The 25097-nt window shown below is 41.3% G+C and overlaps 1 protein-coding gene across 2 annotated transcripts in view; it reads left to right on the top strand.

Moving 5' to 3' along the window:
- The first annotated feature begins 106 nt into the window (after positions 1-106).
- Positions 107-25097, top strand: part of UBE2Q2 (ubiquitin conjugating enzyme E2 Q2) — a 41021-nt gene continuing 16030 nt past the window's right edge. Inside the window, exons 1-5 of one of the 2 annotated variants that reach the window (XM_068695881.1) lie at positions 109-628; positions 12946-13050; positions 16956-17060; positions 18416-18472; positions 20566-20706. In XM_068695881.1, coding sequence (XP_068551982.1) covers positions 443-628; positions 12946-13050; positions 16956-17060; positions 18416-18472; positions 20566-20706 — 594 coding nt within the window. In that variant the 5' untranslated portion in view covers positions 109-442. Of the gene's footprint in view, positions 629-12945; positions 13051-16955; positions 17061-18415; positions 18473-20565; positions 20707-25097 lie in introns of both variants that reach the window. The other variant, XM_068695882.1, reaches the window with a different exon arrangement.

Here is a 25097-nt window from a genome sequence, read left to right as displayed (position 1 = left end):
CGCCGCGGGGCGGGGGCGGCCCCGGGGGAGGAGCAGGGCCCGGCCCGGCCCCGCCGCGCTCCCCGGGCAGCGGGAGGAGGCAGGGCCGGGCCGGGCCGGGGCGGGGCGGCTGGCGCGGGGCTGGCCCAGCCCGCCGGGGAGGGAAGGAAGGAAGGGAAGGAAGGAAGCGGAGCGGAGCGGGCTGCGCCGCTGCCCTTTGAAGCGAGCGGGCGGGCGCCGCAGGCCGGTCCCGAGGCAGCCGCCGCCGCTCTCGCCGTCTCCGCGCCGGCCGGGGCTGCCCCGGCCCCCCCCCGCCCGCCGCCATCTTCCGCCCCGCGGGCAGGGCCAGGGCCGGGGGCAGGGGCAGGGCCGGGGCCGGGGCCGGCCCGGGCAGAGCAGCCGCGGGGGCGAGGCGAGGCGGCGCAGGCCCGGGCCCGGAGCCGCAGCCGGAGATGAGGCCAGGATGTCGGTGTCAGGGCTCAAGGCCGAGCTGAAGTTCCTCGAGTCCATCTTCGACAAGGACCACGAGCGCTTCCGCATCGTCTCCTGGAAGCTGGACGAGCTCCACTGCCAGTTCGTGCTCCTGCCGCCGCCGCCGGGCTCCGGCCCGCAGCCGCCGCCGCCGCTCACCATCCACTGCAACATCACGGTGCGGGCCGGACACGGGGCCGGGCAGGGCAGGGCAGGGCAGGGGCCGCCCTCGCCATTGTGTGCGGGGCTCGGGCAGGGGGCGCGGGGGGTGACTCAGCAGCCGGGGCCGGCCGGGGGCCTCCGCCCGCCCGGGGCCGCTTCCCCGGGGGGCTCCGCGCTCCCCTCCCCGCTCCCGGCCCCCGCCGCGGCGCGCACAAAAGTTGGCAGCGCCCCGGGCCCCGCTCCCCGCCCTGCCGGGCAGCCCCGGGCCGCCGCACGGAGGGGGCAGGAGCCCGGCCGGCAGCGGGGCAGCCCCGCTCCGGGCCCCGGCGGGGCGAGCCCGGCGGGCAGGCGGGGGCCGGCGCTTTGCTGAGTGCGCCACACCGCCGCGGCCTGCGGCCCCGGGCCCGCTCCGCCCCGGGCCGGGCGGGGAAACGCGGCTGGGGGCCGGGCTTCGCTTCCCTTCCTTCCCTTGCTTTCCCTTCCCGTCCCTCGGGGCTCAGGCCCTTCAGAAGTTTAATTCTCCGCGCACGGTCAGGGCGCCCTCGCTCCCCTGCCCGGCACCCGCCTTCCCGTGACGGTGGCGGTGAAACTCGTGAGGGGGCCGGGAGCAGCCCCCAGGCTGAGGGACCCCCGTGTGTGCTTTGCCTTGGGCCGTGGCTCTGTTTTTTTCTCAAACTTTCCTATAAGGAGTCGGGGGGGGGGGGGGGGGGGGGGAGAATAAAATGTTCAGTGTTGTTTGCTGTGGTAAAATCCTCTGTTTTTAAAAGTTACTGGTTAGGGCCTAAATTTGCCAGAGGATTTGGCTGGGGTGGTATCTGTGACTCATGGACAGGAAAGCGCTGGAGGTTTGCTTTTACTGGACTACCTCTGCGTACAGGTGAACTTAGGTGCATCGTCTCTGTTCAGCTTAAAACTATTGAAAAGTTCTGACTGGGTGAAAATACAGTTAGTATCTTTGGGTTGCATAAGCTCTCAAGGCTCCTTTTGTCTGTAAGAGAATGAAAGTTTCAGACTGTGGGGGTGGAACCACGCATGTAAGTCTAAATACCTGAGTACTGAAAGGTGAAAACATGCATGCAAAGCAGGCAGAGCTCATAATCTTGGTAGGAGCCTGGCTTGCCATACGGTAATAAATTGAAGGGGACCTGTTAAGGGAACCTTCTCATGACAACTAGCTGTGAAACCTAGAAGTCAGTGCTGTGTTTGTAGGACAGGTGTTCGTGTTAGCTAACTCTGCTGCAAGACATAAGATGTTGTTACTGGTAAAATGAGCAAGTTACTTTGGTGTTCTTGTTTTTAGGTACGACATATCAGACAACAGATTGAATAAATAATATTTAAAGAAAGTCACACAATAGGGAGTGTTTCATAACTGAGAAGTCTGGCTGTCTGCCCCCCCAGCATGATCTATTTCATAAATATCTTCTTTAAGAATTAAATGAAACACCTGATGATTGTACACCCTCAGCAGGCAGTTGATTTCAATGGGTTATGTTTTCTTGTCAAGTGACAGCTAACAGGGAAGCCCAGCAGTAAGGCCTAATGATTTTGTGCCTTGGATTTGTGCTGTTGTGTATTTTTGCTTCTGTTTTGTCATAAGTATTTCTGATGGTAATTCTTACTTATTCTGCATCGAGATATGCCCTCCTGCTTGTAGGCCTTTGGTTGAGGTGTGCCAGAGCAACCAGGAAACAGGCTTAGGTCACAGTTGGTATTTTTATGTGTCATTGAGGAAACTGGTTCTGTAGTTGGCCACTGCAGTTGCTTGCCCTAGAAGTCAAGAGATCTTTTGTGTGTCATTAGAGTTGTGGCATGCGTGCTTCCAAAAAGAACAGGAAAAGAGCTGTTTCAAACCTTAGAGCCAAGGCTGCTGCTTTGAAAAGAAGCTGTATCCGAGATTCTTGAAACTTGTGCCTCACAGTTGTCTGTGAGCAGCTTGGTTCTTTCCAGTGTTGATTATTTTTTGGCTCTTTGAGGTAGGTGGCTATTTTCCCCCTCTGCTAAAAATAAATGGGAGAGGGCAACTTGAGATACAGAGGATGGTTCTCTTGATACAAGTGGGAAGCTTGCGAGAGAGCCAAAAAGAGAAAGCTGTCCTCTGGACTTCTGTCCTGTCTTCTGACACAAGTCTTAAAGCTCAAAGCGTGAAAGAAATTCTGTTTCTCTTTCTTCCCTCCCCTCCCCTCCCCCCCCCCCCCCCCCAAATTGAGTCTATTGGCTCTGACTCCTAATTGCCTCCAGTTTGTTTTTTTTTCTGTAGGTACTGTAAGTGAGAAAGGTGTAAGTCTTGTTAACTGTGCTTCATTTGGTGTGCAGAGCTTCTGGAGAGCTGAATCAAGGTACTGTGGGAACTAGAGCTTCAAATGATGGTACTAAAATAAGCTGGTAAGACTATAAAGATAGCAGTAAAGGTTTATTTGAGGAGATTCACTCTCTGCCTCAGAAGCAGTTGCCCTCATGCTCTGGGTGTGTAGTGAAAATATGTAACTTTGTTTGTGTGCTGCTTGTAACCAGTTCAACCTCTAGAATAATGATAAAGTCTTCAAGGATATTTCTCTTACTCAACAAAAGCTTACATTAGTTTGAACATCTGGTCACTCAATGCTATTAAGGGGAAGAAAAAACACAAAGGTGAATAATTGCTTTTATTCTTGTTGGTTTTATTTGGGCGCCTTAATATTCTAGCTAAAGTGAAAGCTGTCTAGCAGTATTTACAGGTGCTGAAGTTACTGGATGGAGAAAAGTCTGGTAGGGAAGGAAGCTTCCAGTAGCTTCTGCGCTAAGTCTGAAAAGAGATGTGATAACTGAGTTACTCTGATCCTCACAATGGATCTCTTTCTTTTTTCCAATCTAGAGAGAGAGAAGGCAGAGGAAGGAGGAAACATTCTCCTGGAGAGGTGAGGGAGAATATCTGCTTAGGAACTGTATGGATCTCTACCAGTGTCCTTGACTAAATTCCAAGGTTTGATTAGAAGTCTGCCGTGGAATTTCTATGATATTCTGATTGCCTGCATTTGAGTTTGCAGAACTGTCAAAGTTAAGCATTTGCTGCAGCATCCTAGGGACAGTCTACCTGTGGTACTGAGCAGTGCTTCTCATTGAAGCGAGGTACACTTCACTTGATAGCTTTCTGTTTTGTGAAGTGACAGGCAAGCCTTGTGAAAGTCTGTCCTTCCTTCTGGCAGTGATCTATGTTGGAATTTAAGTGGTTAATCTGATTATTTTAAGAGGCACTGTAGGGTGGAGTCACCTCTGTCAGAAACATTGCTTCTTATGCCTCAGAACTATCTAATTATTGAACTTGTTCAGGCTGTGTACCTTCACATTCCCGTTCTGTTATGCCAACAGCAGTGTCTCCATTCTGGAGTTTTATTTCTTTTTTTTTTTCAGGCTTCCTTTTCATTCGTGTAACAGCAGTGTTCCAATTAATCGAGTTCCATAAACCAGTGTTCTTTACAAAGCATTTTTATTTATCCTGGTCATGCATGTCTTTTGAATTAGTGTCAAATCAGTGGCTTTACTCAGAGTAGTGTATTCTTGATTATTTAGGTCAGTGCACTCTTATTGGTACCTTATCAAACTTATATACCAGTATTCCAATTCCCCTATTATTGGGGGGAGAGAGGGGGAAACCATTTTGGACTCCTAAAAGTGGAGGAGGAGTACATTCCCCCTCCCTAAAGCATATTTTTGATCTGCAGAGAGGCTTGATGATAGGATCTCTCCACTCATACACAAAATTTCCATTGAATTCTGTGTCCTTAAGTACCACTTGCAAGGTAGGATAGGGTTTGTGCCAGCTCTGTGTAGGTGCAGATTTTGCCCAAACAGATGCCGGGTTCTGATGTGTAATGATATCCCTTGTACATTTACAATTCAATCCACGTGATATGCCTGACTTCGGTATGCTCTTGCTTCCCTGCTGTAAAGAAGTATCTTCTGCTTTCACTGAAAAATGCCCTGCTGCTAAATCAGTTGAAGATCCTAAGAAAGACTTGAAAAAGGTGCTGACTACAGATAATTGCAGTTGATGGGAGGAGACTGTTCTCCCTTCCGAACCAGAATGGATGAAAACATCTTACCTTTGAAACTTCTGACAAGTTGTGTAGATACAGAAAGTGAGTATATTAGAGCATATGATAGTTCTTCAAAGGCATAAGATCTTAATATCAAACACTCATAGCCTAGACAGCTAATAAACTTTTATAAAGGCTATTTATTTGTACACAGAACTAACCACGTAATGAATGAGGCTTCCTGTTCAAGCCACAGAAGTTTTTTTTAACATCACCACATGTTCTGTAGTGAGCTTGAGAAATTTGTCTTGCAGTCTATGGATACAAGGATTAAATAAAAGCATACAGAGCTCTACCTTCATAATGCATGCTTTTCTGACTCTCATTAGGTATGCTTTCAGTTTTAAAAAAGGCACTTGAGTAACTTCTCCAAGATAACACTTAGGCAATAGATGCTGAGAAGTTCAGTCTTGTTTTATTTATCAAAACAAAATTAAATAAAATGCGAAGAGTGAGGATGCTAACTGCTGTCTGTCCCAAGACTATGATTGGAAAAGGAACGATGTGAGAAGGAGAAATCCTTCATCTCTGGAAGACATAAGACCTTAGTGTCTGTTGCCACAGCTTACTTGTGCTATGTGTGAAAAGCTGTAGCTAGCACTTAAGAACTTTGCAGGTCAGTTTTGTTCTTCCCTCTCTAATGTGTGAAGTGCTCCTAAAATATCCTAGAAAGCCCCAGTGGTGGGCTTCAAATACAAACACTAGCATATGTTAAGGCTTTATTCTACAGGAAATTGCCCTTACTACAGATGGGTTGCTTACTGGAATTTCTTGTATAAATGGTTTCAGAACTGGGACTGTTTGTGGTCCTCACAGGAGCTCTCCCTGCCTTTTGATAATTGAAAGAGTTTTATAAAAGAACTATATTCTCTCTATTCAGCTTGCTGCTTTAACTGTTCTAGGAGGTTTTTGTCCAAGATTGAAAGATGCCTGCTGATTTTCCTTAATATTCAGTAACTTTAAAGAAACTAAAACTGCGGGCGGGGTGACTTCACTGACTTCACAACAGTCATTTGATGTTTTGTGATGGTTGCATTTGATTTGTATTGTCAACAGTATTTGTCAAAATAGGGAGCTGGCATTACCTTTCTTATCCTATAGCAAGGAAGAATACACTTAACTTTTTTTTTTAGTTGGGAGTGGGAGGTAAAATTCTTCTGTCAAAGCTTTCTGTCACTGAAATAGGAATAAGGGAGTAGTATATGAGGTGTGTCCTATTCTCCAAATAAAGCTGCACTTCCAAATTCACTATGGCAGTCTGTCTGCAGTGGGACACTGTAAAATCAGAAGTTATTAATGGAGTTGATCACTTTTGCTCTCATAAAGTAACTTCTTTCTGTTGGACTTAAACTAGAATGAACCTGCAGGTATTTGGTCTGTCATATGCCTGTGGATATTGGTTATTGATGACATGTTGGTACCCTCAAATGTGTATTAAAAATTAGGGTTGATAGGAAGAACAGAGTGTGATTGGGTCCTGTGCGCTCTGTAATCCTGCTGATCCCATAACAGCAAAGGCTGTGTGCCTTGTGAGGTGGCCAGAATTGATTTTACTGGATTAAGGACCTGGCTGGCACATAAAAATTCTTTACTGGGTCATTGTTAATCTGGATCGCTTCCCAGTCTGCTTCAGCATGTGGCTGCACAGACAGCTGTACCAGCACAACAGAGGGCAAAGGAATGAGTGAATGCTGGGGAACAGAGCCGCTTGTCTGAGCCCTCAGTGGTACTTGGGATCGCTCCTGTGTGGGGAAAACCTGAGCTGGTGTCAATCCCGTGGGTTTACACGGGTGTCTGGTCTGTAACAGTGATGCCTAAATTGAGAGAACTGGACTTGAACAGTCAAACTGGAATTAGAGTTTACCTGTAAAATCAAATTCATTTCAGGAAAATAGAAGATGGAGACAGTTCTCTGGATAGTGTTTGAGCTGTTTTAAAAATGGCAATAAGAGTTAAAACTTCTGAATAGGAACAAATATTGGTAGAGGCTGATGAACAGAAAGAACTGCTGTTTTAGTTGTGCCTCTGTGGATTACTGTGCAGTGCTGTCAGGTTGTTTGCCTTTCCATGGTTCTGAAAGGTTATAAAACCCTGAATTCTGGCTGAAGCTGATTTATTTTAGATTATGAATGGGAATACGTCATTTGAAGAGATATGATTGCTTATTATTTAATAAGCAATCCGCTGTAGTTCTTCAGCTGTCAGCTCTGTAGGAGAAGTGAAAATGACCTGTCACCAGCTCACAGAAGACACCTGGAAAACTAAATGACTGATTACAGTAAGGAGATGCTATTTAATGTTCAGATGTTATGTCAACCTGCCTGTATGCAGTGCGGTTGAAGCTAACAGGAACAGTAGAGTTCTCAGTTGCACTTTGCTGGAAGTGAGCATTTAGCATATGTTGTGCTGGTTTCCTGTTTCCAGCTGTAATCTCTAAGTGTGGTACTGAAGTCATGATACTACATGTTTTGTTTCTTCTTTATCTCATGCATACAAGACACCCTGGTGTTTTAAGTAAGCGTAGAGAAGTTGGTGTGTGATTTCTTGAGATTTAGTTTGGGCTATGTTCTCCTTTCTCTCAGATCTCTTAACTTCTTAACCCCTCTGAGAGAGAGTGTGTTGGAGTTGCAGATTTTCCGATAGCTTCTTCACTGTGTATTCAGAAAGACTGTTTGTGAAGGGAGAGGAAAGTTGTCAAGTTGTGAGAGGGGCAAGTGCACCATGTCTCCAATAGGATGGGGGTGAGCTATTTGGGCACTTGAAAGGCCTAGATTCTCTGAAGGTAAAGAGAATTGAAAGGAGGGAGGGAAAGCCTGTATTTTTGGGTGACAGCAGAAGTGACATCAGACTTTTCACATTGAGGATAACTGTCGTAAGTGTTAAAGGCAAGACCATGTGTCCTGGGGAAGTTGTTCTTCTGAAGTTAGATGGGGGAAGAGCGTGGTGTGTTAGAACTGCTGCTAGCTTTACAAGAAGCCATTCTTGGTTACTCCAGGTTTGTGAAACATACGTTGATGATTTCTAGAAATACATTCAGAAAAGGTGTAGTTAAAGAAATAAGTGATTAATAACTCTTGATGGTTATAAGAAGTTTATATGTTTCAAGAAACTGGAATTCCTTCATCGACTTTTCTACAAAAGTCTACCCGCTAATGACAAAGGAAGAATATTGAAGAATCTGATTTGCAGTGTAACTTTATCTTTAGCACATTTCTAGCTTCTTACTAGATAAACCATTGCCAGCTTGAATGCCTATGTAATGCATGGTTTAAAGAACCTGTGGTGGCTGAGAGCTCTAAACCAGCCATACTCTGACTGTCAAGTGAGGTTTTGTGCCTTCTCTACTTGGCTTGTGTGTGTTCTGGCTGCTTTTAGGGTAATGGTGCTTGTTTGAGCTGCAAGAGAGCATGTGTGTACATGGATAGCAACATGGATGTAAATCACAGAAGTGTGGCTTAGGTTACTTGACAAACTTGGAGATTACTGGCCTCCTGTACATGCCTGTTTGAAAGTAGCATTTGGTTAAGTCTTTTCTGGGAGACTTTTTTTTTCTTTTTCCTTTCCTCAGAATGTCACTTTCTCCTTTATGTTTTCAAAGTAAAAAGATTAGGATTCTGCAGTAGTTTCAGGAGAATTCCTAGGGCTGGAGTTGAACAAAAGAACTTGTGCAGATGAGTCTGCAAGTTTATTGCTTCTTGAAATATTCTTGTACAAATAAATTATGATAGAAATACTGGTCCTCTTCTTATTTAGCTGTGCTGTAGGTGCTATCATATAAATATTGGCAATTTCAACTGAATCTGTGTGTTGCAAGAAGTGTTTCATTATCTAGGCTTTCAGTTCATTTTAAAAATGTGTGGTAGTTGACGTGTGTTTGTACAGAACGTGGCTGTGCAAGGCGCAAAGCAGCAGACCATGGCACACCTGTCTGTAGGAGTCTGGTGAGACAAGAGCAAGGGGAACTGCACTGCCTGCCCTGCCTGGGAGGCCGTGTGCTGTGCAGGCTGAAATCGTGTCCGTAACCATTCTGCGTGCTCTTAGTGGAATCGTTTCCTTATGGTTAGCCTCCTGTGGTAGCCTCCTACAATCAGTAGGACGTGTTTGTACAGAGAAGTAATTTATTTTTGCTTGGAACAATTTGTGATTGCAGAGTGAAGTTTACAGGCACCTATGGAGGTGCGGTTTGTTGTGGTCTTGCTGTTCTCTGAGGCACCTGCCTTTGACCCTGCCATCTCTAATGTGGCTGCGTTTAATAACATAAACAGTTCTAGAGGAAGAAACGCTGCTCATTCCCTGGAGACTGTGTGGGAGAGGAAAACCACGACTGTGTTAGTTGTGTTGCTTTAATGTGCTCCTGAAGGTATTCAGCTGTGTCGTGATGAGTGCGTTAGCAGAACCCACACAGAACAGGATGATGGGATCCCTTCACCTGCCTCCTGCAAGCTGACGAATCTCTTGCAGTCCCTTGGGGTCTAAGGGGCTGCCAAAGCGTGCAGCTTCATCTTGGACTGTCTTGTTGTGCAGGCTGTCAATGCCAAGACAGTCACTGAACTCGAGGGTAGAATTGCAATAATTTTCTAAGTTTAAAAGCTGGCTGTATTGTAGTCAATTGAACTAGGTTCCTTACCAAATGTGGGACCTCTAACAAGTATTTGTACTGAACTGAGCAGGTTAGGCTTTGACTTCAGAAAGATTGTAGGAAAATTAAAACTAATATAATCTTGCTTTCTGTGGTGTAGTAGCAGCTAAAGATCGCTGTTTAACTCAACTCTAGTGTATAAAGTATGTCCTGCTGTTTATCTGCATTCAGCAAGTAACAGTGTGTTGTATACAGTCTTAACATCTAGAAAGAAAAGGTGGAAGTTTTCCCCTTATTCAGTAGGGACGTGTAAAATTGATGTTTATTCCACAACCATCCTCTGTTAAATTTGATTTTTAATGCCCCCCAATGCATATAAGTGTTGCTCTGAAAATGGGTTTTGTTTAGTTATAGCTGATGTAAAAACAGTGGAACTAGCTTCTGTCAGCGATGGAGATTTTGCAAAACCTTAGAAAATGGAATCCCATTAGAAATTCAATTCACTAAATTCTGTGCAGCCGGTGTACTAAGGAGATACAAAAAGGGGGAAAAATAAGACAGTCTAAGTTTATTTAAAAATTAAAATGAAAAACTGTCAGTGTGTACTTGCCATTTTAAACACACACCATGCAGATGTGTGTTTAAACGTGTTTTCTGACAATTTGTCATGGTTAAAGGGCTCTGTTATGTGCAAGGAGACTTGGGTTACTCTTGCCTCGTAGCAAACATATGCAGGTTGCTGTAATCTTAGGAAGGTGAGCAAGATGATTTTTTTTTTTTTGGGGGGGTGGGGGATGAGGTTGTGGGTTTTTAGTTTTTTTTTTTAATTTAACTATTTCTCCCTTTAAATGGTATTGTTAAAATTTAGAAATAGCTCATTCATTTGAGTCCTCTTAATAACATCAAACAGTGTTGCTGTAGATCTATAAAGCAAGTTAAAGATTATATAACCTGGCAAGTAGAACACCCTTACTGCTCAGCACCTATTGTTAAGAATGAGAAAGCTTAGATGGGATGTACGTAGAGGACAGATCTGTCTACCCAGGAGAAGCAAAATCAGTAAAATGTGAGCAGACCAACTTATAGAAGATGTAACAGAATATCTCAATGGTGAGATTCTGTGTGTCTTCTCTTAATATGCTGTGGTTTATTAGATGACTTGATAGGATTTTGAATTGTTCCAGTGGCAGGAGCATGGAGCTTTTTTATTTTGTGTGCTTGTTAGCAAGCTAAATTCTTTTGCTGTATTCTGCAACAGAAGCACCAGACGTGTTTGTGCTGAAAAAGCTGCCAGTCTGTCCTGGTGTTACACAAAGGCTCTGTAGAAGTGATGATCCCATGCATTGTAATTATCTCTAGGTTGCTGTAAACATTCAGCCTTTGTCCTCAGGCCTCAGTACATGCTAGGTGTGAGGTCATCCCCGCGTGTCACAGCCTACTGAGCGCTCGCACTGCGCTTGCAAGCTGTGCGGCATGCGTTAGCTTAGGAAAGCTGCCCAAATCGGAGCATGCAGCCTTCTTCTCCTGTGAGGAATATTTGCTTTTGCTTGTGAAGAGCAGGAACATGTTACGTTACAGCAATTGCATAAAACAGATCATCTGTACAGATAAGCTAGATGCAGTGTCTCCAAAGGTCAGCTATGTAGTAATAGGTCCAAAATAATGTCGTTTTTAGCTGCTGAGAAACAATAATTACCATTTTCATCAGCAGGTATCTAGTATTGTAAAAGAATTGCTATTCTAGGGCTCCTTTTATGAAATGTCAACTTTTTTTAAAAAAAAATTCTGTTTCTTATATAATATAACATAAATCCATCTGTCCTCTCTACAGAATGCAGGTACGGAAGAAAAGGCTGACTTCATTCTCTGAACACAATTAGCTCTTGTGAAGTTCAGTTGTTTGACCTCACAAACCACAAGCTTAGTTCTTCATTGCACACTGTGGTATTACAAACTCATGAGCTTGTTTATATCTCAGGATCAGAATGTTTGAAGTTTGTGTGTGAATTCTGTATTTCAAAATATAGTGACTCATATCCGCGTGAAACTCAGCTGTTCCAAAAATACGGATTTTTGATCTAGAAAAACTTGGTGTCAGTTATCTTTAAGTTAAAGAGAGCATAATTGTTGGTAAGTCTGAAGAATTAAAAAGTGTTGCAATAAGTTGAAAGGTACACTAACTTGCATTTGGCTGTTAATATTAAGCATCTCCTCCTAAAAAGTTGAAATAGGAAATGAAGTACCCATATTCCAGAATTCCAAAAATTCTGTCTTTCCTGCTACAGAGGAGTGAATGTGCTTACACAGTGTTTAAGAAAATCCTTTCTGATAAATGCATGGTTTTCATTCATGTTTCAAAAGCTAAAGCAGACTAAAAATAGAATGTCTAAGCATTTGGGGGGGTACAGTAATTTATATGTGCTGTACATTCACAGGGCAGGCAGTATCAAATCCTAGTATGTTTTCTCTTATACGGCAGGACTTGGCATTCATTACAGAAAATGGAATGAATTGAAATGAGAGCAGAGAATGAGGAAAGGATTTGTCATTCAATGCAAAAGGCGTCAGCATGTTCAAATAGCTGCTGAAAAACACATAATCAGTCCTGTGCTACCAGTCTCATGAAAGATTTGCTGCAAGTTTTTTGGAGGAGATTATTCTATAGCCCTCCAGACTGGGAATAAGTACTGAATGCAAACCATAAACGGCTTATTCTAGGTTTGTCCATGGTCTTGTTTTGGTGGAGAAAGGAGCAACAAGCGTCTTCCTAGCACCTTTTGAAGGGCTGTCTGCATGGCATCTTAGTGACAGAAAAATAATTTCTCGTGGATCATGTTAGTGGTTGTTGGGCCATATTTGTTCCATGGTTACATGTGCCCTAATCATACATGTAGTTTAGTCTGGAAAATCAAGTACACTTCTAATCCTGTGAAACCAGTTGATTTCACTGTCGTGATGATTGGTGCCTGCCGAACAGCTGTAGGAATCTATTGATGAAAGAAAGGTCTCTTCTGTAAGCTTTCTTGATAGGGTTGTGTGCATTATATCATTTGAGAAATCCTTCAACGAAGGTTAGTTCTTTATGAGCCTTGTTGGTACAAAGGTAAAACAGTTTTGGGCATTGTGATCTGCCTGTTAACGTGTCCTCCAAGGCAGGAGATTTGAACTGTGTTGCTTCAGTCTGAGGCTAATGTTAGAATAGTTCAAGTAATCCTGATTAAGGAGGAAATCAGAAGATTTCAGGTTTTGTTGCTTTCACAGATACTGTTTGGAAGAATCAATATTTCCATGAGAAAAATGGGGTGGATATAACTTTATTCTTTGATGTGTACTACTTGTGTTTTTTTTTTGTTGTTTTTTTTTTTTGTAATAACCATTTGTACTGAGTTTCTAAATGTCTTCCTCCCGCTCCACCTGCCCTCAGGGCTTTAAACTTTTTAGTACTGTCTTATGTATGTCCATTGTCTGATCAAGATAAAAATAGAACATAATACTAGGGGAACCTGTTAGCTTGGATTTCTTTCAACTTCTTTTGAGTTGTCTAAAATTACTGTTTTGCTTTTATTCCACATTACCTGGCTCAGAGTAGGATGAGGTGATGTTACTATGTTGTGAAATTTTTGGGTGATTGAGCTTTAAAAGCCTTGTGGTTTTATTTTGTTGTTGTTTTTTAAACAGGAGTCTTACCCCTCTTCATCGCCAATATGGTTTGTAGAATCAGATGACCCAAACCTGACTTCAGTCTTGGAGCGTTTAGAAGATATTAAGAAGAGCAATACTCTGGTGAGCAAGTGTCCTGGTTGCTTTGGGTGTATTTTTTTCAGTTCAGCTTTGTCACATTAATGAGCAACTAAATTAGGTCAGTTCAGGGGATGTTTTGGGGCCTTTGTAAACATAAGTTTCCTCTTTAAAAAAAAACACATGTACCAAAAGTAGTGGTAAAGATTTGAAGCAAGGAAGGAAAGATGACTTAAAAATGCTTGTTCTCTCACAGAAGTTTCATTCCCAGTAAGTTCAAGGCTTTCTGAAAATGATTAGTGAAATTCATGAGAACCTAACTGCTTGTATAACACTTGTAGTGTTTTCTTCGCGCAGAGATCCACTACAGAGGCAAGAGGATATTTAGAGGAATGTTAAATAATATAGATCTTAGTCTGTGACCTCTAGCCAAGAAGACACAGCACAGCGTAATAGTAGAACACGTGGCCAAATGAGCTGTCTTCGAAAATGCATTTTTTCAGGAGGTTCTCCAGCTTGCAGCTGCTGTGACTAGTAGCTTCAGACTAAAACAAGGTTTTAGATAAGATGTTTCCTACTCCTAACTACCTACAGGTTTGCTTGCATTAGGGTGGAAAGCTTTATCATAAACACGTGTGGGACTTGCTGTGCTGAATTGCACGAGGACATAGACTACTTCTGTTTGTAGTAAGAACATCTGGTATCAAGATTGTACTTGCCTATGTAAATACTGATGGGTTGATGTAAGACACCTGTGGATGGCCCATTGTCTTCTTAGGAATCCACCCCACATCACGTAATGTCAAAAATGAAGACAGACAGGAGTAGTTGAAGAGACAAATACTTACGCTCCAAAATCTGACTTCTTGTTCAAAAGGCTGGAGTTTGTGGGTATTGAGTTTTTGTACCTACAGCTTTCCCCCTACAACACCCCCCATTCAAGGGAGTTGGAGTGATTGGCACACACCCTTCTTGTAGAAGGGATAAGGAACTACTTGCAGAAATGAATCCTGGAGTCTTCTGATTTATCTCCTAAAAACTAATTTAGTTGAACTCTTTTTTTTTAAAGTTTCAAATCAGTTTCTGTTTAAGTTATTGCAGCTACAAGACCATTTGTCCCATGTTGCTCTGTAGTTATATTAGAAACGTTACTGAAACAGTAAAATTTTGAATGGGAAACTACATTGGGCTTTCCAGGAGCTCAAGTCAGCACAGCAAATATTATAAAGGCATTTATCCTGGTCTCTGAAACCATTTGGTATTACTCTGTTCTTTCTGCTTGCTTTGTAACTTTTGATGGATATCAGTTTGGGAAACTGAAGAGCATGCTCTTTAGGCATGAAAGTTAGGCAGGTATATAAAAGCCTTTCGTTTCATGTGGTAGAAAGAAAACTGTTTTACCTATGTTAAAATCATGCGCATGTTTCCTGGAAAATCTTTTGTTGGTCTGAAGCTGATACTTACCTGGGTATCAGCATGGTATTTCTTTCTAAGAAAATTCCCCAAAACACAAAAGATTTAAAAGTTATTAAGAAGGTAGTAAGCACAGATAGCAGTGGCTTTGGAAGCTTTGGCTGTTTAACTGACTGTTCGTAGTGAATAAGATCCAGCCAGCAGAAGGGGCTATAGGGTCTCTCTGACCCCTAATGTCTCCTGAGTTCATTATCCCTGAAAATTGGCATTGCCTTAGTCTTGATAGGTAGTTGAAACTGACAGCCACCTTCCCTTCGTGTGGTTGTGCCATGCAAAAGATAACTCCTACCTCAACTTCATTTTCTGTTAAATATGAGGAAGGTTATAGTTCCAGTAGGGCTTAAATTCGTGCAAAGATTAAAGCTGCCTGCAATCTCCAAACCTTGAGAGCTTAAGTTTGCATGGACGACTTGAAAAGTACAGAATGCCTGGCACAAGTATGTGTACAGCTTGTCCAAATTGTTGTCACTAGGACACTACTTCTGCATTAAGAACTTAGATTTAGTCCTACCTGGTGGCATGTCAGGTGACTGTTGGTGCTTCCAAACTAGCAGAGCAGCAGCAACTGTTATGTATCAAATCGTAGACACAGAAGAACACAAAGTAAAGCAAAGTTCCTTTCTGAAACTGCCCAAGGCTGCTAAATACGTGTGGAACCAGTACTGTCACAGATAAATCGATAGCTAAGTAGTGGACGTGCTCTAAGTGACACTTACTTCTTCCCTCTCTTTCCTCATGTGTCCTTCTTCAGCAGTTTTGTTCAGTGGTAGGCTAAGACTTATTTGTATATATACATATACGTGTATATATTCTCATGTAATTATACACACCCTCTTCTACATGTATCTATATAATTACACTGTACTTGAACCCCATGTTTTCTTGGTAATCGGAAGACAAAGGTGCTTCATAATGAACTCAGCAGCACGCTAATCTCTTTAAAGGTATCCAAAAGTTACTAATGCTTTCCTGCTGCATTAGAAAGATCTCTTCGCATGTCAAAAGGCCTTCCGATGTAGGATAGGTTTCAGAACAAATGTCCCGAACTGTTTTCAGATTTGTAAGTTGTTAACACAGGCAAGAAAAAAATCCAAGATGTGTTTTGATGTTCAATAGCAGCATTGTGGTGTCCATAAGAGCTACTCACATAGCAGAATTTCTACAGGTACTGTTACAAAAATGACAATAAAATACAATGATTATAATGTATATATATACAATTATTTAATAAATTTGTTATTGTGCATTGAGCATTTTCATTATTAATCATGCAGACGTTTTTTACACTGCACCTTTGATACCCCGTGGGTTATGCGTATTGGTTTCTGTGTAGTTTCTGCTTTAGGCAGTTGATATTCTAGGGAACCTCTTGGTATCCTGATGGCCCACTTTCTTAAGTAGCAGCAAAGCTTGTGTGTTAAGCATTCATTTTCCATTTCTCAAGCACATGAAGTTAGCCAGGAAAAGCATTTAAATTATTCATACATGGCAGAAATCTGCTATTCCTTTTGATTCAGTGTCTTTGTGTACCACTAACACGCACCAAATCATGCTAGGCCCTGCTTAGAGCATGAGGTTGGATTGGATGATTTCCAGATGTGCCTTCTGGCCCAAATTAGCTTTTAATTTTTCATACATATGAGCAGAGCATAAAGGATAATGGTGATGGTGTTCCATCGCAGAGGGGGCAAGGGTATGAAAGTAATTCCTTCAGGGGAGAAATACTAAAATATTAGCAGTAACAAAGACTGAAGAAACTGGCATCAAGTGCTTTGCTATAAAAATGAAACTGCGCTTTGACAGTTGCGTTAAACTAACCCTGAATTGTAGACTACTGCCAAGGAAGGGGATCCCTCCTGTCCGATGCATGTTCCTGCCTCATCCTTTGTGGTGAAACTGGGGCTTTTGTGCTGAAGCACATTGGGGATTGATCTGTGTAGAAGCTTGTAAGTTGCTGCATGGCTGGGTGATTGTTGGTGCCAGTGTTTCTAGTCTTCTTTCTAGTGTGCTGCATTGCTGTGCTCTGAAAAGGGATTCTTAATGTGAGGGATAAGGCTGTTCCTTCTTATAGTTTAAGACTTGTCTCTTCAAACTGGGAAACTGAAATGCGCTAGCATCTCTTTAAAAAAAAAAAAACAAAAAACAAAAACGACCATTTGGTTATTCCCTAGCGATTTGTAGCTCTGAGACCTATGCCTGGAATGGATGGTGTTGCCTGTGCAGATTATTCTTTTGCTTATTACTTTCTCCACTAGACATGAGGGAATCTTCTTTGTCTTGCCTTGTCCTTGGTTTCCCATTACGATAACTACAGAGAAAAGTAAGTGTCTCTGTTCTAGTACCTGCAGACTTAAATGCTGGGAGACTGCATTGACTCCCAGTGACTGGGAGTTTATACCAACATGTGAGGAAACTTCTAAATACACTGTTCTGTGGTTTGGTTTAAATAGACGCTTCCATATTTTTTCTTGTTACAGCTTCTTCAGCAACTGAAGCGACTAATATGTGACCTCTGCAGATTGTATAATCTTCCTCAGCATCCAGATGTTGAAATGTTAGATCAGCCATTACCAGCTGGACAGGTAAATTAAACTCTGTGAATACCTTTGTATGGAAAATACTCTTTTTTCAAGTTTAAGAAAGTAGATGGTGAGAATGATTAAAGCATTTGTGTAAGCCGGAACTTAGATATGAAGCAGTGTTGCTTTATGGTGACCTCACTCGGTATTTTGTTTGTAGAATCCATTTCAAGTTGTAATTCTGGGGTTATGTGATACTCCACAATTTTATGTGGAGTCTGTGTCACTGAAAGGTGTCTCTGTAATACCAGTGCTGTTAATTTAATTGCCTTCTAAATCCTGCTCAAGCCAACTACTGTGTGTTCCTAGTGCTTCCCAATTTCATTTTTTTCTAAAACGTAAGTACAATAAAACACTGCTCATTTCTCCTTGAAGAGAATGCATTTTACAGTGTACTCTTGGATGAATTTACTACTGATATATTCCTTCCTCTTCAATCCCTTGCAGAGATATAGGATATCAAGACCATATGCTGCTTTGGGCAGAAAGTATCTGTTTGAGGTGCCTTGTTTACTTTTTGTGCACTTGACAAATGAAGAGTTGTGAAGGTCTGTTAAGTGTTCTGGTTAACTAAAATGTCTTGTGCTGAAAACAGAACTGGTAACAGACAGTGAATGTGTTCTCTTTTTTTGGTATTTTAATAGGATTATGATATCTGCTTTTGCTTATACATGCTAAGATGACAAGATTTCTAAAAACTCTTTTAGCATAACAGATGGTTTCCTGTGGTGATTGTACTATTGTAGTGACAAAAAAATTGCTTAATTTTGGTCATTTGCCAAATGGTAATTCTAGATCTCTTCTGCCTCAGCCACCCACGTAGCAGTGCAACTACAAGGCAATAGGTCTGGAGCACTGGGAAGTAGCCTCACTGAAGAGTCTTGCTTGTGCTCTGAAACTCAGAAATGAACTCACAGAAGGTTTTCTTAGCCAGAAATGTTGGATAATTTGCAAATTAAATAAGAGTGGGCCTAGTAAGTCAGATGAAAGATTCATCTAGTACACTATGCTGCATTGTCTACAGCAGTGGCATTCCTCACTTGACAAAGAAAAAGTTAGCAGAACAGAAGTGTCTGTCACTGTTTCAAAATAGGATATCCTTATCTGGATCTTGAGATTCCACTTAGAACTTAATGTGAAATTGTGACATTCTACTTATCTTTGGTTCATGCTGTTATTTCTTCACTGTTACATTCCAGGAAAACATCTTTGTGTATCCTTCCCATTAAACTTCAGTCCTTTGCAGACCTTGATAAGTGTGACTTTCATATGTGCTTTTTGTTTGATAGTAGACTTCCTGATTTTTGAAAGAAAAAAGCATGCACAATTTATGCAGAAACCTCACTGTTGTATTGCAGAATGGAACAACAGAAGAAGTTACGTCAGAGGAGGAGGAGGAGGAAGATATGGGTGAAGTATGTATACATACAGTATTGTCGTTCTAATCTAGCATTTCGCTCTGTGGTGACAGGTTAATTATTAAGCCCAAACTGTAAAATGTAATCTCCCTAGAGTTCAACAGAAAAGATGGTAGAAAAAAAATTGAGTGTTTACCTTAATGTCAGTTTTCACTTAAACCATCAGAACTAGTGATTTATTTTCTTAAACCTAGACGTCAGCTGTGAGCTACTTGGATATAGGAGTTGAATATCTGTTTGTGCTTTAGTCAAACAATACATAACATTGTATGCCAAATCGGTAGGCTTGAATTGTAAACTCCTATTTCAATCAGTGTTTGAACGTGCTCTGACATGAATGAAAGTGCCTGGAAGCAGACAAACTGAGAGTAAATCAGTTTGCTGATTTATTGGGCAGCTGAGCTGTTTTTTTTTTTTTTTAACTGTAATACATTGAGGAAAATGGAAGGACATCTGCAATACATACACCCTTTAAACTTTAAGGGTCTTATGTCAATGTCTGGCTCTTTTAATGAGCTCTTCGCTGTGTGAGAAACACCCCTTCGAATTAATTCTGCTATATTTTAGAATAGCTCCAGGATGCTTGGTATTTAAAGCACTGTAAAGAGCCTTATTATAGAAGAGCTGTTCTGACTTCTTCAGATTTAGGCTTTTTTTAATGAAGAAAGTATGTTGTAAGAATAAACAACTCATTCTTTGACTAGAATGTCTTCCTTCAGAAGAGATCTAAGTGTTACCCATTCTCTGGAATGAATTTGAAGCAGCCTTCCTTAAACCATATTTAGCCTAATCCAGACCATGTTGGTTAGAGCCCAAGTCTTTGTAAAGGTAGTATGAACACTTCCATATCCTCTTGCCGCAAGGCTCTTTTTGCTTGCAGACTTGTAACCTTTTGCTCTGTTCAGATGACTGTAGACAAAAGGATTGTCATATCTGTCATATTTATAAGCAGTCAAAAGTGGCACTGATTTCTTCAACTCTTAATTCCAGTCCAGTTGCTAAACTGAAAAGCAGTTGAGGGTTTTTTATGGCTATAGCATAATTTTGAGAAATGTGAGCACCTTAACAGACTCCAGATGGAGTATTCTTTACAGTTGGAGGAAACAGCATTGTCAAAGGCACCTGGTAGGTATGTTCCTTTCTGTAAGACATCCTTGAATTTGCATTGATGGCCGGGCTTTCCTGCCGTGCAAACAGATGGCGCTTAAGAGTAGCCTCAGCTGTGGTGGAGCATTCTGCACATTAGAGTATAGCTGATAGCTTTGTACTCATGGATCGCTGGCATGGCTGCTGCAGTGCTTCCTTTTTCATCTTAAGTTATTTACATCTGTCTCCTCTGTTCCCCAGATTGCCTATATGGCAATTCCAGTGCTGTTGTCTCTAATTTTTTAGTGTTTCTTGGCAATAGGATGACCTCCGTTTCAGAATATGGAGTGGAAGACTTTTTAGTTCTTAGTATAGAACTCAGAACTGAAACATTGGCTCATGTGCTCAGCGTACTTGACCATATCATTTTGTCTTGTATCGCAATTCCAAAACAGCTGCATCTAATCCCGGGTCAGAATGTTCACCTTGAATAAAACACATGCTGCTTTGTAATATTTAACTTTCTTGGAGGGTTACTGTAGCCCTGCCAGGTATGTTAATCACTGTTTGCCAGAAGTGTAAAGTAGTGAGGCTTCTAACAGGAAAAAAGTCTGCTTTTAGAAAAATCTTAGACCTGCCCTAGGTTTGTGTACTTTTGGATTCTTGATCCATGTTCAAAATGCCTTAACTTCCTGTTTTCTGTCTACCTGTTTTAACAGGCTAATTTACTACAGCCTTCGCTTCTCACAGGGGTTTAGTTAGTGCTTGTTTCTGTGACCAGAAACAGGTTGTGAATTTGCCTCTCATTTGTATTGAGGGCTCCCTATGCTTTCATTGAATACTGTTGGTTCAATGAGTAAAGTCTGAGCAAAACAGAAATGGCATGCAGCCGTCACTGATACCTAATGCCGTGCATTATGCTGACTGTATTTGTAAATGCTCTTACAGAGTTTTTGATCAAAGAGCATGAAGTTGTTTACAGTGAATCTTCCTCTATCCTACAGGACATTGAAGATCTAGATCACTATGATATGAAGGAGGAGGAACCAGTTGATGGGAAGAAATCTGAGGATGAAGGCATTGAGAAAGAGAACCTCGCAATCTTAGAAAAAATCAGAAAAAATCAAAGGCAAGATCACTTAAATGTGAGTTAACACGATTTTTTTTTTCTTTACAGTACTTCAGCTTTAAAATAGAAATGATTTTCAGCAAATAGAACCTATTGCTACACGCCTAAAGATAAAATCAACCTATAGCTGACTTCCAAAAACGTATAGGACAAAATGAGACCTGTATAGCTCTTAATCTTCATATTTAGTTTATGAAGTTAATTATCAGTCAACATTCCACAGAGACACAAAAACTGCTTCAAAGCACTCTGCTTTTATTCAGTCTGGGAGAATGCTAGTCTAAGTTCTTTTGTCAAAATGGATTAGGGTGGCATGGGCCTGTTGGATAAAGTATCCCGTAGCTTTTGATGGAAGTCAAGTCTTACATACAAATCCATATTTCACACTTGTTATTTCACACACATCTAATTCTTGTGCTTGATGCCCGTGTTACGAACTGCTTGCAGAGTAAGCAGAAAGCATCTAGGTTGTAAGCATGACTTCTGTTGCTCAGCTCTTACATATGGGTATCTGTTATTTTAATAAAGTGCACTTTAAGTGATAAGTGACTTAATAGATTTTGTAAACCCAGGAATTTGTGCTTAAACCAGTTTTATGAGTTTATTTTTTTTTTCCAGTAACTTCCAGCTTCCACTTGGAAATTACTGAAGCTTTTCTGCCAGATATAAAGCAAGGGGCCTTCATCCTGCTGCACCTTCATCATTACAATTTTCTGAGTGATTCTGTCAGCAGGCAGTTATAGAAAAAAGGCATTTCTGTACAGCAGTATCCTGAGGACATGGGTTTCCAGTATTACAGTACGACTAAATACTGAGTTGCATGGTTTCTGTTTGTTTCCAGAGGCTTAGAAATGTCTTCTCACTAATGCAAAGTTCCAGAAAAGGTTCTGCTTCTCAAAGATGCATGTAGGAAAGAATATTGTTGTACAATCTTAATGTTATGTAGGCTGTCTTCCAAGGAAATTAAAACTTCTGTCTCACAGAGGCTTAAAATGTATAACGCACGAAACTCAAGACTTCTGCTAGAGTTCCAAGACCAAAGGTACGGGTTCTAAAATTTTCATGTCACCTTCAGAAAGTGGGTGCTTATGTAAAATTAGTCTCCCCACTATTTGAGCTCTTAAATATCTTTTTTAATGCTGTTTGGCACGTAAGCAGACATGCAGATCTTGTCCAGATACAAAAAGTGCTTTCTCCTCAAGCTAATAGTTGAGGATGTGAGTAGTAGTAGCTAGGTGTGGGGTAGCGACCTGAATGTATTTAGGGAAGGAATAAGATTTAGGATTGGTAAGTAGGGAACAACTGGATTTTTGCCTGAGGAACCAGTTTTGTTAGTTCTGCTTTTTAAATTGGATGATTTTTCTAGTAAATATTTTCTTAAACAGTTAAACTGTTCTTAAAGTTAGACTGAAGGGAGCTGCTGTTGTCTTTTGATTTGTAGTAAAATCTGTATATATTGTGTTTAGTGGCAGATGAGTCAGTTCACTTGTAACGCTGGGTGAGCTCCTGATAGCATTTTCCCTACATGTTTATAACAACTAGATCTCCTTTAGTTAGCAGAAACTTGACTTTTTTTGTCATGAATTACTTACCATAAATAACTTCATGTAGTATAGAAAAGACTTGTTCATCTCTTACTGACACTTAAACATGGAGAAGAGATTCAGTGTGTAGCCACCTGCTTTGCAAAGGAAATAAATCAGAAATGCGTCTCAGAGCTCTTCTGCTGATCTAATAGGACTTGAATGCAAACTTGTAAAAAAAAAAAAAAAAAAAAAAACACAAAAAAAAACCAAAACATTTATGTTCTGCTAAAATAGGCTCACTAGAGGAGACTGCTCTTTGATTTGTGTATGAATTCAATATTTATCTATCAAGTTTGATTAGATGTGTACAATAATGGTCATCTCTTTGGAGGAAAAAAAAACAACCTATACCTCATCAGCATTTCAGTATTTAACAGCAAGTAGATGTAAGACTCCAAACTTTTTGCTGTATCAGACTGTTCTAAGGCTTGACTAACCCTAAGCAGAATGGACACTTAATGTTTTTGTTGAGACTTAGATGTCTCTTTAGGGTTTGAGACTGCCTACTGAGGTTGCGTATATTTCTGCATTTATAGCTCGGACCTAATGGTAAAGGCTTCTTAATCATTAATTGAAACCTCTTGCAGCCTGAAAGGCATGGTTTACTTTCTGTCATCTAAACTGCAGTAGAACTGAAGGTTTTTGCAGTGTCACTGTTTTTCTTTGGTGTAGAAAGCCCCTTAAAACTGCAGATTTTCTTTTGCTATTTCTTCTTTCCTATTTGGCAGATCTTACCTTTCCTTTTGTTTTTTCCCTCCACGTCTAGCGAAGCTGAGATGAGCACTGCTGTTTGTTTTTTTGTTTTTTTTTTTTGTTTGACAACAGCAGATTCAACTTACATAATAGCTTTTTCTCATGCCAAGACACTCTCGTTGATGCTGGTGCATAAACAAGGTCAGCTGAGTACAGGGAACAGGGTATTCAGCTGCTGCTGAGGAACTGTGGTAATTTTGTGGGTCACCAGAAATAGCTGCTCTGGTTAAATAATTTCTCAATGGACTTGTGAGGTTTTACCCTTAACACTTGAGAGCTGAAAACGCTAGTTGTACCACTGACCCAGGAAAGAACTAACCTAGTAGCACTTAAATGCACTTTGCTGCTGCCAAAATGGGGAGCTTGTAACAGAATACAGTCTCTAAGATAGCAGCAGTTTGCTTGGCATCCTAAGGTAAAGTGAAGTTTAAATCTCTACAGCCTTTCAGTGGGTTTTCTTAAAGGACAGCATGTGTTTCAGGGACTGAGGTGTACTACCTAAGCATAGTCTGTTTTTCACGCACACTACAGCTCTTTTAGTATACTTTAGTCTGTCAGCAGAGGGAAGTAAAATAAAACCCATGCCATTTACATGCTTTTGTTGCAAGAGGGAATGTGAAGCCTAATGTAGGGCTTCAACTAATGCCAAATGCAACCAGAAAACTTCAATGTCTTTACACCTTCTTTGGCCTAAGTCCATGGGTTGTCTTCTCACCTTGACTGAAGAGAAGGCTGAAGGTAAGCGATCATATTAAGGATTTCCATAGGAGAGGAGTGCACGCAGTCCCAATTTTGCATCCTCCTAAGGTTAAAGACATGGTACTTTTTTCTTATTTTTTTTAAAGGTTTGTGTGTTTTATATAAGTTCAGAAGAATATGTATCTGCTAATTTTGTAAACATGTTCTTTTCCTTGGCGGCATCCCTGATGCTATTCTTGCCAGTATCAAGAAATAACCTTTAATTTGACTTGAAGTACAGGATGTAACATGGAGCAAAATTTAACCCTCCTCTTGACATTGTAATACCTTTAAAGAATCACTTGCTTACTGGGAATTAAAAAAGGTCTTTGAACTGGAATCATTAAATATTTAATGACTTGCTGCTGCTTGCTTTTCAGAGTTCTCTCCCCACTTAGTCATTTAGAGATGAATGTTTTTCTTATTTAGATAATGCTGTTAACCTTTTTGATTTCCTTCTGAGGAGTTTATGCGCTTTCCTTTAAAAGTCTCAAATGCCTGTACTTTAATCTTCGGGCTTTATGAATCCTAAGGTGTCACTTCCATTTTCAGCTTAATCCTTGAAATATGAACCTGCTTTAACTTCCAGGAATTAATGTAGTTTGCACAAATACCGAGAATGTCAAGTAATGCTAGAGGGAACTTGTCTTCCAAAGCTCTTTTGCATTCATTATTTTGTGGGAATTTCTTTTTTTATTTGCTTGGGTTTTGTTTGCAATGCCAAAAGTTACTTGATAAAAACAGCTGAGTTGTCTGAAATGTATTGGGAGACATTTTCCTGTGTTGTTCTGAGGTGTGCAATGTATTTCTGGTCAGACAGAAAACAGGCAATCTGGTACTCGGGTTTAACACTGCAGTGAATTGCACCTCGTGCCTTGGATAACTCAAGCAATAGATGTGGTTGTGTTTTGAGAGGAGGGAAGGACAAAAAGGAATGTGCAAAGCAAAAGAACTGAGGCTGCAGAATGCATCATTAGAGGCTAAATGCAGCAGACAGCTGAAGCAGCAGCATGTGCAGTGATTTCTGCATGGTTAGGTGAGCACTACTGACTTGTGAATGCTCTGTTCTGAAGCCCTAGTTTAATCAAATGTATATGTTCCCCCTAAAGCACTTGTGAAGATAAGCACTTCTGAAAAAAGTAATGCTTATATTGTCTCAAATGAAAGATTCCTATTTCCAGTGGTGGCAGAAGCACTTTCCCTTAGGGGGAGAGTTTGAGAACGGGGCAAGCTTGTAGTGGTGCATCTAATGGGTATTTTTCATGTCCAACAGTTTTTGGCTCAGGGAATTCCTGCACCAGATGTATCTATCTCATGCAACCTTCAGCAA

Source organism: Anas acuta, chromosome 12, assembly GCF_963932015.1.
Source record: "Anas acuta chromosome 12, bAnaAcu1.1, whole genome shotgun sequence".
In the NCBI taxonomy this organism is placed as follows: Eukaryota; Metazoa; Chordata; class Aves; order Anseriformes; family Anatidae; genus Anas; species Anas acuta.
This window is presented reverse-complemented; position numbering and strand designations above follow the sequence as displayed.